The sequence below is a fragment of the Apium graveolens genome, unplaced genomic scaffold (genome assembly GCF_009905375.1).
Source record: "Apium graveolens cultivar Ventura unplaced genomic scaffold, ASM990537v1 ctg8814, whole genome shotgun sequence".
NCBI lineage: Eukaryota > Viridiplantae > Streptophyta > Magnoliopsida > Apiales > Apiaceae > Apium > Apium graveolens.
In genome coordinates, this window is record NW_027421490.1 from 11,334 (window position 1) to 27,159 (window position 15,826).

At 32.6% G+C, this 15,826-nt stretch overlaps 1 protein-coding gene across 1 annotated transcript; it reads left to right on the plus strand.

Annotated features, from left to right (window-relative positions):
- The first annotated feature begins 1,861 nt into the window (after positions 1-1,861).
- Positions 1,862-2,497, plus strand: LOC141705347 (NAC domain-containing protein JA2-like). Its single transcript, XM_074508349.1, has one exon. The coding sequence runs from the start codon at positions 1,862-1,864 to the stop codon at positions 2,495-2,497; it is 636 nt and encodes a 211-aa protein (XP_074364450.1).
- Positions 2,498-15,826: the final 13,329 nt, after the last annotated feature.

Here is a 15,826-nt window from a genome sequence, read left to right on the forward strand (position 1 = left end):
ATGAGCTGTATATCGTAAAAATCTAATGTACAAAACTCAAGATAGAGCCGAAATAAAATCAAATGAAACTCAGTAATATTTTTGTTTGTTTAAAATTTAATATATTTTTTTACTTTTTTAAATTAATGAACAATTGTTAAATAAAAGTAAAATATTCGTGCATTGCATGGCGAAATATTAAAAATTTGGTAGTCGGTTAGTCGGTACCGTATTTGAGTTTATATAATACTTGAGTTTATATAATATACGGGATTGTTTTTTTTATTTATGTTATTCATGATATTTTCTCAAAACTTAAATAGAGACAGTTCGTTCATCGGTGTAATGACATTGGAATAAGACAAAATAATATATGTTATTTATTCTGAATAAAACAAAACTACTATTGGACGTGATTAATATAAATTTAAAACAAACTAAATATAACTTCTTAAATTTAGTCGGTGCAATGGATTTCGGTTTAAAATAAAATAATGACTACTTAGCTAAAAAATTATACTCATTATGTCCCCCTAGTAGTATATATTGGAGGACGGGGGCTTGACACACATTTTAAGACTCCTTTAAATTATAGATCCGTAAACAGTTTTTAAAACTTTTTTTTGTTCCGAATAAAAATTTGTTGTTTAAAGTATAATAAAAAAATCAAAAATAAATAATAAAATTATACTTTATATTCACTTTAAAATGTGTGTCGAATATTGAAAAAAGACTGTATTCCGTCAATCGAAATAATAGCACCAGGTTAAAACAAAATAACTTAAACTATTCATCGGACTAAAAAATTATACAACCCATCCGCGGTAAAATAAAATTAAAATCAAAATAAAATTCAACTAATTTAAACAAAATAATATGTACTATTCATATGAGTTAAACAAAAGTCTATATTTATCTCGGTTTAAACTAAATTAAAATCAAATTAAATATTATTAGTTGAATTTGATCATATAATGGGTCTGAGGATAAAATAATTTAAAATTAAATTAATTATGATTCACATACTTTTGAACCAGGATAAAACTTATCGTTTAATTAAAAAATAATTATATTTTATAAACACACATAAAAATGACAATAATACTATATGTTTCAATTTGAAATATTTCTTTTCAAAGTTATATACATTTAAATAAAACTATCGAATTATTTATACCAATAATTTAGTTTATGAGTTTTTAAGTTTTGGGAATAATAATTTACTTGTTTATAAGGCTTTTCCTGATAAAATGAATTAATTGTAACTAAATTTAATATTATAAGATGTCATTCATATAATTTTTATTTAATTTTACATTAATTAATAAGATTTTCCCTATATTTTGTTTTTGTAAAAAATTATAAGATTTTTAATTTTATATGAAAAAAAGAAAGTATTATTTATAAGTAGCATCAATTGAGCATAAAATAAAAGTTGATCTAAAATTTGATATTAAGACTCATTGCATAAGTATTTTTTTTTCTTTTTTTATTGAAGTATGTGTTTCTTTATTTTTTTGTCTAAGTATGTATTCTTTCTTATTTTAATATTAATTCATAATTTATTTAATAGTTAATATTAATGTCAGTCTATAATAGTTAACACACCTAATTTATTGTCGGAGAAATTAAGAAAAGTAAACAACTTTCCTTGTAGTTGTTTACTTGGCACAGGTGATATTATACCCAACGGCACTAGGAACGACACTAGGACTAACAGCGGAATAATTAGGATTTATTACAAATAAACAAATTGTGATTAAATTAAATAAGAATCCAAATAGAAGTTCTTAAACCCCGCCCATAAACCCAGCTCACGTACTATATAAACATTAATAATTTTGAATCATTAACAACATTAGAGAATTGTCACCGACTCACTATGGACAGAGAGGAATGTGACATTTGCGAAGGACTAAAGGTAGGGTTTCGCTTTGCGTCTTCACCACACGAAGTCTTGCTCCAATATCTCATCCCTATGATCCAAAAACAACCACTCCCCTGCGATCATATCATCAAACAAGCTGATGTTTACGGAGCCTCGACGCAATGCGAAGTTTTCAGAGATGATGATCTCTTCTGGCAATCAGCATCATCCGGCAAGAAGAAGACTATTTACGTGTTCGCTAAGTTGTCCAAGAACGGTAAGCGTGTTTCGAGGAGAGCTGGTCGTGGCACTTGGGTTGGTCAGAGTAATAAAAAGATTGAGGACAAGAAGAGTAATGAGGTTCTTGGAAGCAGAGGAGCTTTTACGTACAAAATCGACAAGAAGGTGAGTAGTAATGGTGAGAGTGATGATAAGTGGTGCATGTATGAGTATACTCTGGATGATAAATTTTCGAAAAAACTTGGTTTACCAGAATCAGTTCAAGACTATGCGATATGCGAGATTATTAAGCGAGGTGATGATAATGCCAGCGAGTACTCTGTTAATCTACTGAAATCATCTAATCAATATGATACTGATTCTTCAGTGCTTATGGGCGAAGTTAATCAGATACTAACAGATTCACAATGAGTTCCCAACATTATTGATACTTATTCTCCGATGCATGTGGGCGAAGTTAATCAGATAGTCCCGGTTGCACAAGGAGTTCTCAACACTGATCACGAGCCTTGGTTCGATGCTGATTTTTCAATGCCTATGGGTGAATTTAATCAGATACTACCTGTTGCAGAAGGAGTTCCCAACATTGATGACGAGTCTTGGATTGATGATATTGATTTTACAATGCCTATGGGTGAATTTGATCAGATACTACCTGTTGCAGAAGGAGTTCCCTACCTTGATCATGAGCCTCGGATTGATACTTATTCTTCGATGCCTGGGGGTGAAGTTAATCAGATACTACCAGTTGCACAAGGAGTTCCCAACATCGATCACGGCCCTTGGATTGATACTGATTTTTCAATGCCCATGGGAGAATTTAATCAGATACTACCTGTTGATCAGCAAGGAGTACTTCCCAACATTGATCACGAGCCTTGGATTGTCGATGACAGCAATTATTCGCAAGCAGCAAATTCTCAACATGTTATCAATCAGAATAATCCTAATATTCCAATGCTTCCTGGAGAGACTGATCAACCAATCCTGGTTGCAGAAGGAGTTATCCACAATGTTCCTGCACCGGATTATCAACCTGAGACTGTAATCGGGAACAATCAATCATCAGCGACTATTCCATTGATGGACGAAGGTGAGCTCGAGTCCCTAGTATCGCTTTTTGCTTCATTGCCAGGGGAGGATTTCGACGACTACATGCAGAAAAACTCGATAAAGTGAATTTGACAAACAAGAAAGTAAAACAAGGGAACCAACTACACAAAACAATGTTTGTTTAGGGTTCTCTTAAGTAGTGCAGTATCTTTTCCCTACATTAGGAGTTTTTTGCTTTTGAAATACTTTTAGGTTTTCTATTCCAACATTGTTGTAATTTGTGGTGTTATTTAAACTTTTATTTAGCTTTTGCAGTTTCATATTTCTACCTGTTTAGATAATTTTCATCTTAAATTTCATGTAATCTCTTGATTCAGTATATCTACTACTCTGCTTTCATTTAATAACTCTCAAACCCAATTTTCTTTTTCACTATGAGGCGAATATTTTATTTGCAGAAGGTGATAAAGTCTGGACCTCATGTACAACGATTCTGGTTGAGGTTTTCGTCGATGGCGGTTGTGACAAACAAGACGTTTTCTGCAACTTCTCTTCACATCATCAAACTCCCAAGAGAATGGAATCTGCAGCAGTTGATAAAGTAAAACTCGGTTATTAGTGATTATGTCGAGTGTGGTGTCATTGCTAGGCTAATAGGGAACACAGTTAGAACCGAACACTAACAGAAAATAAATGAGCGAATGAAGAAAGTAAGACCTGATTAGAGTATACAAGGGATGCATATTTAGGCATTTTTGATTAGTTTTACTGGTTTTTGTAGTTAAAAGTTGCGAGCAGCCTTGTTCTTTGGAAGATCCATCTCGTTGTTGTATTTTCATAATTATAGGCATTACTTCTATTCCAGAGAAAAGTTTAAGATTATAGCAAGATAACGTGCAACCTATATATCCTCTCTAGCATTCATCCACATGTTATTATAATTAGTAGAGAACTAATTGAAACAATCTACGTGTTTGAACAAAATAGAATGAAAGATATCATAGAAGAACTGACACCGGAGCAGAGATATGACTTGATTCATACTCAGAAAGCCTCACCTGCTGCATTGCTGGCAGTACCTTTGCTCTCTGCCTTTACTTATCAGAACAGGGATCTTTGAGTGACCCTCGCAAACCCTGTGGCGCCTATGGTACTCCCTTCACTTATTGAGGTCTTCCGAACACCCATCCACTAAACACGTTGCCTTTTTTGCGTAACTGAAAGCACATACCTTCTTCGATTCTAAAGGTAATGGCAGTGATGGTAACCCCTTTGGCCCCTGCAATCTGTCCATTGCTCCATCTCGCACATCTCCTAATGTACTTGGTCTTGATCATAGCAAATCATCACCATTCTTTGACAATCACGCATATGCTACCATTAATTACACACTTTAATTGATTTTCTTTGTTTTGTTTTTTTTTTGTCTTGTTAACTCAACATGTTATAAATCAGAATAATCCAAATATTCCAATGCTTCCTGGTGAGACTGATCAACCAATCCCGTTTGCAGAAGGAGTTATCCACAATGTTCCTGTGCCCGATTATCAACCTGGCACTGCAAACGGGAACAATCAATCATCAGCGACTATTCCATTGATGGACGAAGGTGAGCTCGAATCACTAGTATCGCTTTTTGCTTCATTACCAGTGGAAGATTTCGACGACTACATGGAGAGAAGCTCGTGAAGTGAATTAGACAAACAGAAAGTAAAACAAGGGAACCAACTACACAAAACAATGTTTGTTTAGGGTTCTCTTAAGTAGTGCAGTATCTTTCCCTACATTAGGAGTTTTTTGCTTTTGAAATACTTTTAGGTTTTCTATTCCAACATTGTTGTAATTTGTGGTGTTATTAAACTTTCATTTAGCTTTTGCAGTTTCATATTTCTACCTGTTTAGATAATTTTCATCTTAAATTTCATGTAATCTCTTGATTCAGTATATCTACTACTCTGCTTTCATTTATAAACTCTATCATGTTTCAAGTTGAAAACTTTTGTCAAGGCAACAATTTAAATGTGAACGATCTAATCTTTTAAAACCTAATGGATGAGATCCCGGTTCTCTAGGTTTGCTCACTGAAGTAGATTTCCCTATATATTGCCTACAAATTCGATAATGTTATATAAATTAAGAACTTTTCTACTGATACAACATGACAGAGTTCACAATGTTAAAGACAATTTAAAAATCTCAAATTATCGGTAATTGAGCGTAATGCTACAAAAAGTGAAGAATTAGAGAGTCTAAAAGTGAGGTTTAACCGTAACCATCACCGATTTTTCACAAAATTCTACGACCTCCAAATTTAAAGGTGGATCCGCCATAGCACATGAACGCTATGTATACACGTTTCAGGCCTTCTGGCCTGATGTATTGACTAGTGGCTCTATGGCTGTACACTACTGACACTAAGTTGGTGCCTGGTGGGAGATCAAGAATTGGAAAATTGGATGCCTTTGGAAACGTGTATTTGTTTGGGCATGTTTGGCTAGAGATTGCTATAATTCCATGATCTCTCTAATCCACAGTCCACAGATCAAAATATTCATCCAGAATTAACAGTGCAGCACATAATTCAAAATAAAGCAAGCACACATTACATATAGCAGAGACATCATTACATAGAATCCTTAACATCACTATTAATCCAACAACAAAAGAACAAGAAACTTATACTGAGGATGTAAAAGCTAGCTTAAGAATTCCCTGTAAGAATTAGTCTCAGGTCCACTTCCTCTGGTGGGCGGTCGCCTTGGAGGCGGTTGGAACGCATTGTCATGTCTTCCTGGGACAGATAAATACAACAAAATTATAGTGATCCAACTAGAATCTTAAAAATATTTGTGACAAAATACATAAGTGTAAGGAAACAATTAAAATTTCAAGATAGTCGAGATTAAAAAAAATAATTCAATTTATTTACGAGGTTAGTCCGAGTTTTAGCCTCCCCTGGTTCCATCCCCGGATTGAGGAGGTTAGCACACATTAACCGACTTCTGTAACCTTATTTTGTTTTGTTTGGGAGAATGTCAATTTGTGACAATTAAACCTCATATACTATCAAAATATATTTCACCACATATCCAAAATTCCTTCATCTTAATCTGTGTATATATTCAAGTAAATGGAAGAGATTAACAGAACTTACAGTTGGTTGTGGAGAGATGATGGACAGGGTTGAGGAACGGTTAAGTTGTTGAGAAGGCTGTGGTGGATCTCCTTCTTTCCATCACTGGAGTTGCAACAGCAGCGTCTGGTTTAGTACTAGTTTCATAACCAAAAACACTTGAAGAAAATAGCTCTTACAACTTCATGCAAAGAATACTTGCAAAACACTATGTACTGCAGCAAACTATAATGATCATGTCCCCACTCTGTTTTCTTCTCCTCTCATGTTCTCTCTCTCACTCGTGTTCTTCTCTCTGGTGCTCTCTCTCTCCACACACACAAATATACATACATATCTTATATTCAACTTGTTCTCAATTAAATTCTGAACTATTCTAGTTTGTTGATTCTCGTAATTCACAATTCAATCAGCTCAACCTTGTTCCTAGTGATTTATGTGCAGACTTAAAGATTAGGGGGATGGGTTTTTGGGATTTGTGTTCATGGGGTTGTGGTTAAGAAAAGGGTTTGTGGAGTGTAATGTGTTTGTTTGTAATGTGCTTACGATGATGTATTTTAAGAGTGGGGTTTTGAGGGATGCGCGGAAGGTATTTGATGAAATGTGTCAGATAGGGGTTGAGGATGTTGTTTCGTGGAATTCGATTGTGATTGTGTACGTGTAGAGTGGGGGATGTTAAGGGTGCGTTGAGGTTGTTTGAGAGGTGGGGAGAAGGGGGAGTTTGGTGTGAGGGTGGATGCAGTTAGTCTTGTTAATGTTCTTCCTGCTTGTGGGGTTGAGAAAGTGTGGAGGAGAGGGAAGGAGGTTCACGGGTATGCGGTTCGGAGTGGGCTTTCTGAGGATGTGTATGTGGGGAATGCTATTGTGGATATGAATGCAAGTGTGAGTTGATGGATGATGTGAGTAAAGTGACCTGAGAGGATGAAGGTGACGGATGTTGTTCTTGAACTGCAATGGTTACTGGGTATTTTCAGGTTGGGAGGTTTGAAGATGCTTTGAGCTTGTTTGAGATGATAAAAGTGGAGAAGAGGTTTGGTATTGACGGGAAGTGAATAGGAAGATTGGAGAGGATGGATTTTGGTTGCGTTCAGGCGATTTTTGCTCTGATTTTAGTTAATTTCATGGTTACTTTTGTGATATTAGTATTGGCCCTGCAGGCACACTTATTTTTCGTCATTTGCAAACACTTGCAACTTATTTTGCAACTAAATATAATTTTCAACATATTTTTTCAAATTTGCATTTGTGGTTGCATATATGGTTGCTAGCAGTTGTAGGTATGGTTGCAAATACAACCTTCATCTTTAAGTTAACCTTTGGATAAGAGATACTTCAGTTTATGTCAAGTATCTCAACACTGATCACAATAACAAGTTATGCTATGTAAAAGATTCCTTAGAAGAGGGTCACGTTTTAGATTCTGATACAGTAATCTCCCACGAACAAGAGTGTCAAATAGGTAAAACCATAATTAGTAGTTGATTGTTCCAAGTATTAAAACAATAAAATGATATGCATTGCGGTAACTGATAAGTAAGCACACAAATAGGGATTAGTTAAAGTACCTATGATAATGATCATCATCAAAATCATAACCAATGGCCTCGTCAGAGCAATTAGTTAGCATCTTTAAGTTATGTTTTTTTCATCAATGTTATTTTTATGTCTGATCATACATACCCCAAGTATCTCAACACTGATCACAATAACATTTGAGTAATTGTTTAGAGGTTCACCAATTCCATAATTGGGTTTTAGAAACTTGAGTAAGACTGTAACATTTGCGGTTACATCTAAAGTTACATAATTTATGTATTAGATAAATTTTTAATTTTTAAAGTTGCATAGGTGGTTGAAATCTAGGTTTAAATTATTTCTATAAGGTTAATTTACAGTTATGGTGAGATTACATTTAGAGTTACATAATGGTTATATTAGATATTAATAATCTTGTAATTTTTATAGTTGCATATGTTGTTGAATTCTAGGTTTCAAACATGTGTATATAAGGTTGCATTAAACATGTTATATTTAGGATTGCATAAGTAGTTTCATAAAAAGTTACAAACAATATTGTATGTTGCTTTTTATAACAACATAATATTAAATGTGTTGCATTTGAGGTTTCTTTGAGTTGCAAATGTACTTGAGGTACTAGTTGAGATTTCTTTGAGTTGTATTTGCAGTTGAATAATGGGTTTATAGTTTCGTATTTATATGAGTTGCACCAGTAGTTGAATTTTGGATTTCTTTGAGTTACAAATGTAGTTGCAGTTAAGGTTTCTAGTTGAATTTGAGATTTATTTGAGTTGTATATGCAGTTGCTCATAGTTGCTCATAGAATCTCTCAATGATATTGTCGCAACCGTAACTAGTAAACTAGTTTGAAATAAGTTTTAGAAAATGCACAACCTAACTATTGAATACACCAAAATCTTCGATGTAAGTAATATGACCAAGAGCAATTTCAGATGAATCTTAAATCAAATTTAGAACCAAATTATAATTTAATCTTGGACCCTAATTTAATAGTTTTTTAATATTTAGAGTTCAATAATTCCCTACTGGGTTTTAGAAACTTTTATAAGACTGTAATATAACGTACAACGATTTTATAATTTATAATTTAACCCTAAACCCTACAATCCAAACATTTTATGCTAAACATTGAGTTTCATAATATGTTTACATATTAAATTTTAAATATTTTGTAATTTCATATGTGGTTGCAATCTAGGATGAATATCATGTGTATAAGGTTGTATAATATGTTTAATATCAAAATCTATCATATTAGGTTGTTTATCATGCATGCTTTTTTATTAGACTTAGAGTGTATGGAGTGGTTGCATTGAGAGTTACATAAGTGGTTGCATAAATAATGTCACAAACATTATATGCAATGTTGCTTTTGTGGTTGCATTGAGAGTTGAATCATGTACATAAGGTTGCATAAAGAGTTCAATATGTAGAACTATCACAAGATGGTATAGTACAAATGCTTTCATAAACCTTTTAATCATATTTCTTATTCAAATAAAAATGAAGCCAAACTGAATTTGTGTTATACAACATGAAACAACTATTTTATGCCAATTGGTGTTTCCTTGGCTTCATAAATCTGAAATTTTGATAAATCTCGATGGTGTTTGTCAATGATCACCTCGTCTTTCTTGTGATGTATAATATCTTCTTCTACTGTTTTTCAGTTGGTATTTGTAGTATTTCTACGAAAACTAGGTCCGCTAATCCACTTAATCTCCAGTCATTATGGTATTTACTTCATCACTGATATCATTTGTTGCGTTTGATGGTATAACCTATTAAATTTGAATATCAACACGTCAATATTTGTTATCCTTTCACTATTAAAGATGGTAGATGATAGTTCCGTAACCGAGTTTTCAAATATTATTCACAAAGGGTATTTGTTGAAGTCTTTTTCCCTACTTGAGCTCTTTATAGAATAGCCATTAAAGATCGTCAAAAATTGTGAAAGGAGAACATGCCTAACAATGAAAATTACACAACCAAAGAACATGTTAGGTGACATAATTTATAGGAATTTATCAATTCATATATAACATAGTTGAAGATATCAATTGCAATCACAAACTGCTAAAATGCAGGAAAAAAATAACATCTAGGCTTTTTAAAAATAAATGCAACTTAATACAGAACATTTTTCTAGAATCAATTGCATTAGCAAAGTCATAAATTGAAAAATGAGGTAAACCATGTATTTTTCGGACATAAACAAATTCATTACATTGTTCAACATGTATTGCTGCATGTAATTCCTTAAATTAAAGTACATCTAGATGAGGTGTTTTAAGCATCAACTAATGCACCAATTTGACTTATTTTTAAAAAGTATCAAAATGTAGCCAGTAAATACATTACATGCTTAAAAACTTTTACTGCAACCTAAACTTCATAAAATGGATCTCCATGTAATTTTTGCAAGTACAAATTAATTCCTATTTTGGAATAATATTTTTAAAATTATACAACTTATAACTGATTGCACAAATGCTTTGATAAATGATAAGATCATTGCAAACCGATCCTCCTAAACTGCAAGGAGCTCTCGATTTTCCTCAACCATAACTAATACAATAGTTTAAGTTAATTATTGCAAAGTTCGCAACCTAGTGACTGAGTACACAAATGTTTTGACAAGATTGTTGCAACCTGAACTTCCTAAATTGCAAGAACCTCTCGATGTAATTTTTAAAAACATAAACCAATAAAATAGTTCTAGTTAACTATTCAAAATTGTGCAACCTAACGACTGAATTCACAAATCCTTTAACAATAAAATTGAAACCTGAACCTCGTAAATTACAAGGGCATCTAGATGATCCTTTCGCAACCATAAACTAATGAATTACTTTTACACTTTCTTTTTAAAATTATGCAACTTATTTAAGAACTGAATAACTACTTTCCTAGACACATCAACCGCAACAAAAAAAGAAGTTAAAATGAAACATCATTTAGCTTAGACACTTAAAAACATAATCTAATTAAAGAAATTTGTTACACATTATTCAAATGTATTCAACTTAATAGCTCAATCATATTGAAAATCAAAAATCTCTATACAACTAAAATAATCAATTGCTCAAACTCAACAATAAACTTCATAATCCTTTCATAATACAAAACAAGTATATCTATAATTTTCATATAAATCAGTAATTAGAAGTTACCTTTCTACGATTTGAATAAATTTGAAGAAATAGTTTGACTTTCGATATCAGTGATGACGTACAGATAAATTGTCAATTGATTTTATGTTTGTCTTCTATGAATATGTACATAATCGAAAGAATCAATGATGTTTGTTGACGAAAAAGAAATTTGCGGATTGTTGATGATGAAGAAATTGTGGAACGAAGTGTACGGAGGAAGTCCAATTTTCTAATTTTTTATCTTCTTGTATTGTTGTCGTATTTGTGCAATATAAATTGTTTATTAACGTAGATTTGCAAATACTTTTACACTACAAGAAATTTGCAATCAGACAACGCTTGACAAACAACGGTTAAAAAAAAAACCGTCGACCTAAAAAATCATACAACGGTGAATTGATTTTACAGAAAAAACAGTTGTGTGAGCTCCAGAACAAACAACGGATATTCATCTTTTTTAAACTGTTGTACAAGTTGTATCCTCTCATCGAGTCAGACAACAGTTTTTTAAATATAGTGTTGTTGTAGATCTTTAACACAACTATTACAAACCGTTGTTACTATGTTCACGTATAGGGATATAAGACAACGGTTTTGACATTATATTGTGTAATTGAGACAACGGTTTTTTAGAAAGGTTGTCCTCTAAACCATCAAACACGGAATGAAACCGTTGTCTGAGGAATTTCAATGGGTACCACGTATTGAGGTGGCAGCACGTGATAGGTGGTAAATCATTCACAAGGATTGCTGACGTGGCGAAATGAGAGCCCTTCATTGATATGAGATTTGATATTGGCCGTTAGATCGAAAAATAGCCGAATTCTTATACAACGGTTTTATGTTAAATCAAAAGTGTTGTCTTAGTTGGTCTCATACAAGCTTTTAGATATTACGTTGTGTAATTCACACAACAGTTTTTACAAGGGTTGTCTTAGAAAACTTCATACAACGGAAGAAACAGTTGTCTGAAATAGTTATTTTATAATTTCAATGGGCACCACCTGATGAGGTGGCACCCCATGATTGGTGTAAACATTTTACTCGGATTGCTGAAGTATCTGAATGATAGCCCTTGATTGAAATGAGATTAGATATTAGCCGTTAGATTGAAAAAAGCTGATATGCTCACACAACGGTTTTATAATAAAAAAAGCGTTGTCTTATTTTATCTTTACACAATGGTGTTTCAAGGAAACCATTGTAAAAGTATTACTCTATAAATGAGATTTCCGGTTTACAAGATTAATTTCTAAAATAAATTTTTTCGACGATCCAACCGCATAGATGTTAAGATATATCAATTTTAGTCATATGAAAAATTATTAAAAATTTGAAATTCATCTTGCACGTCAAGATTAGAAAAATCCAGTAAAACTACCCCTTCGAACAACGAAACTCGTTCCCGATTTACTAGATTAATTTTTAAATTGATATTTTCGAAGATCCGACCGTACGGATGTTAAGATATATCAATTTTAGTCATATGAAAAAATTATTAAAAAATTTGAAATTCATCTTGCATGTGATGATTAGAAAAATCCGGTAAAATTACCCCTCCCGACAACGAGACTCGTTCCCGATTTACAAGATTAATTTTTAAAATAATTTTTTCGACGATCCAACCGTACGGATGTTAAGATATATCAATTTTAGTCATATGAAAAAATTATTAAAAAATATGAACTTCATCTTGCATGTCAGGATTAGAAAAATCCGGTAAAAGTACCCCTCCCAACAACGAGACTCGTTCCCGATTTACAACATTAATTTTTAAAATGATTTTTTCGACAATCCAACCGTACGGATGTTAAGATATATCAATTTTAGTCATATGAAAAATCATTAAAAAATATGAACTTCATCTTGCATGTCAGGATTAGAAAAATCCGGTAAAAGTACCCCTCCCGACAAAGAGACTCGTTCCCGATTTACAAGATTAATTTTTTAAATGATTTTTTCGACGATCCAACCGTACGGATGTTAAGATATATAAATTTTAGTCATATAAAAAAATTATTAAAAAATTTGAACTTCATCTTGCATGTTAGGATTAGAAAAATCCGGTAAAAGTACCTCTCCCAACAACGAGACTCGTTCCCGATTTACAAGATTAATTTTTAAAATAATTTTTTCGATGATCCAACCGTACGGATGTTAAGATATATCAATTTTAGTCATATGAAAAAATTATTAAAAAATATGAACTTCATCTTGCATGTCAGGATTAGAAAAATCCGGGAAAAGTACCCCTCCTAACAAAGAGACTCGTTCCCGATTTACAAGATTAATTTTTAAAATGATTTTTTCGAAGATCCAACCGTACGGATGTTAAGATATATCAATTTTAGTCATATGAAAAAATTATTAAAAAATTTGAACTTCATCTTGCATGTCAGGATTAGAAAAATCCTGTAAAAGTACCCCTCCCGACAACGAGACTCGTTCCCGATTTACAAGATTAATTTTAAAATGATTTTTTCGACGATCCAACCGTACGGATGTTAAGATATATCAATTTTAGTCTTATGAAAAAATTATTAAAAAAATATGAACTTCATCTTGCAAGTCAGGATTAGAAAAATCCGGTAAAAGTACCCCTCCTGACAACGAGACTCGTTCCCGATTTACAACATTAATTTTTAAAATGATTTTTTCGACGATCCAACCGTACGGATGTTAAGATATATCAATTTTAGTCATATAAAAAAATTATTAAAAAATATGAACTTCATCTTGCATGTCAGGATTAGAAAAATCCGGTAAAAGTACCCTTCCCGACAAAGAGACTCGTTCCTGATTTACAAGATTAATTTTTAAAATGATTTTTCGACGATCCAACTGTACGGATGTTAAGATATATCAATTTTAGTCTTATGAAAAAATTATTAAAAAACATGAACTTCATCATGCATGTCAGGATTAGAAAAATCCGGTAAAAGTATCACTCCCCACAACGAGATTCGTTCCCGATTTACTAGATTAATTTTTAAATTGATTTTTTCGACGATCCAACCGTACGGATGTTAAGATATATCAATTTTAGTCATATGAAAAAATTATTAAAATATACGAACTTCATCTTGCATGTCAGGATTAGAAAAATCCGGTAAAAGTACCCCTCCCGACAACGAGACTCGTTCCCGATTTACAAGATTAATTTTTAAAATAATTTTTTCGACGATCCAACCGTACGTATGTTAAGATATATCAATTTTAGTCATATGAAAAAATTATTAAAAATTTGAACTTCATCTTGCATGTCAGGATTAGAAAAATCTGGTAAAAGTACCCCTCCCGACAACGAGACTCGTTCCCGATTTACAAGATTAATTTTTAAAATAATTTTTTCGACGATCCAACCGTACGAATGTTAAGATTTATCAAATTTAGTCATATGAAAAAAATATAAAAATAATAAAAATATTTTGACACTAATCATTATAAAAATAAATAAATAATTTGAAATTGAAACTAATTTTGATTTTATTCTTAATCATTTTGCCCCTTCACAAAATTTTGTTTCCCCCCATTACTTCTAAATCTGATAAAATATCTCCCCCTTTTACTTTCAATCTCAGACCTCATCTTACTTATATCTTCATCTCTCCGATTAGGTCTCCAGCTTGAGTCTCCAGCTTTATTCTTGATTGATAATTTTTCATTCCGTCTTGGTTAACTCTTTCTCTCTCTCCCTCTCTCTCTTCTCTCTCTTCAATTGAAACAAAGTGGTTTAGAGATGTCTCTTACTTGATTATTCGCCGGGTTTAGTTACATTTTTTTGGATTCACAATCCAAGGTATAGATGAGATGCTCCGTATTTTGTAGGGCTTGACAACTCAATCTGTTCGCTCTAACTCTAAACCATGTCTCAACATTTCCCCCAAATTTAATAAACAAAACCCTAGCTGCTTCTTCTACTCCCTTTTTCAATTCCTCTGCTCCCCGTAAATCATTTACATCTCTCTCCGTTTCTTCTCGCTCCTCTCGTAGGTTAATCGTCAAGGCTGTAAGTTTTTCTTATTTTTATATATTTATTACATTTGTGATTGTTGTAGTTTATAGTTGACCATACAAGTGTTGGTGTTAATTAATTGGGCAGATTTATGTTTAATTTTTTTTCCGATTTGTGTGTTGTTTAGAGTGAGCTTCCTCTGGTTGGAAATGTAGCTCCGGATTTCGGAGATGAAGCTGTTTTCAATCAGGAATTCGTCAATGTAAGTAACTAGATATAAGAGTTTTTGTACCATTTACAAATTTTCGGCTAGAGTTGATTACTCTCGATATTACTAGTTTTTATAAATTGAGCGTCTCTTTGTACTTGGAGTTGTTCTAATTGAGCACGATGCCTTTTTTTGGCTGATTAATACATTATTATTGTCTTATAACACTTTTGTTTTGATGTCTTGTTTAATTCAGATGTATGTTATGAGAGCATACAATGAGAGCATGCAGAATACGATGAGAGTTCAATCCACCAATTGTATCGTCCTTTGTTGAAGTTCAAGTTGGAAATATGGGTGAAGATGCAAGGTTGATGATACGAAGAGGTGTTCACGGACCAGGAGATTCCTTTGTCTGGCATAATTTTGAGTGCCACTTTGTCTGTTTGGATTCTTGTCCAACTGCAACAATTGTTTGATTTGTTGCAGAGGTACAGATGCTCAGCTTATGCCTTCTGTTGCTAAGATTTCTAATTTGAAGTCTTTGGGAGAAAAGAATAAATAGTATTTAATCCCTTCTTCAGGTTTGTTTTGTACCATTTTGTTATCTTCTAATTTAATACTCACCTCACTGGCTTATATTGGTTTTTTTTGCAGAAGTACACACAGCTCTATCAGCAACATTATACTCGGA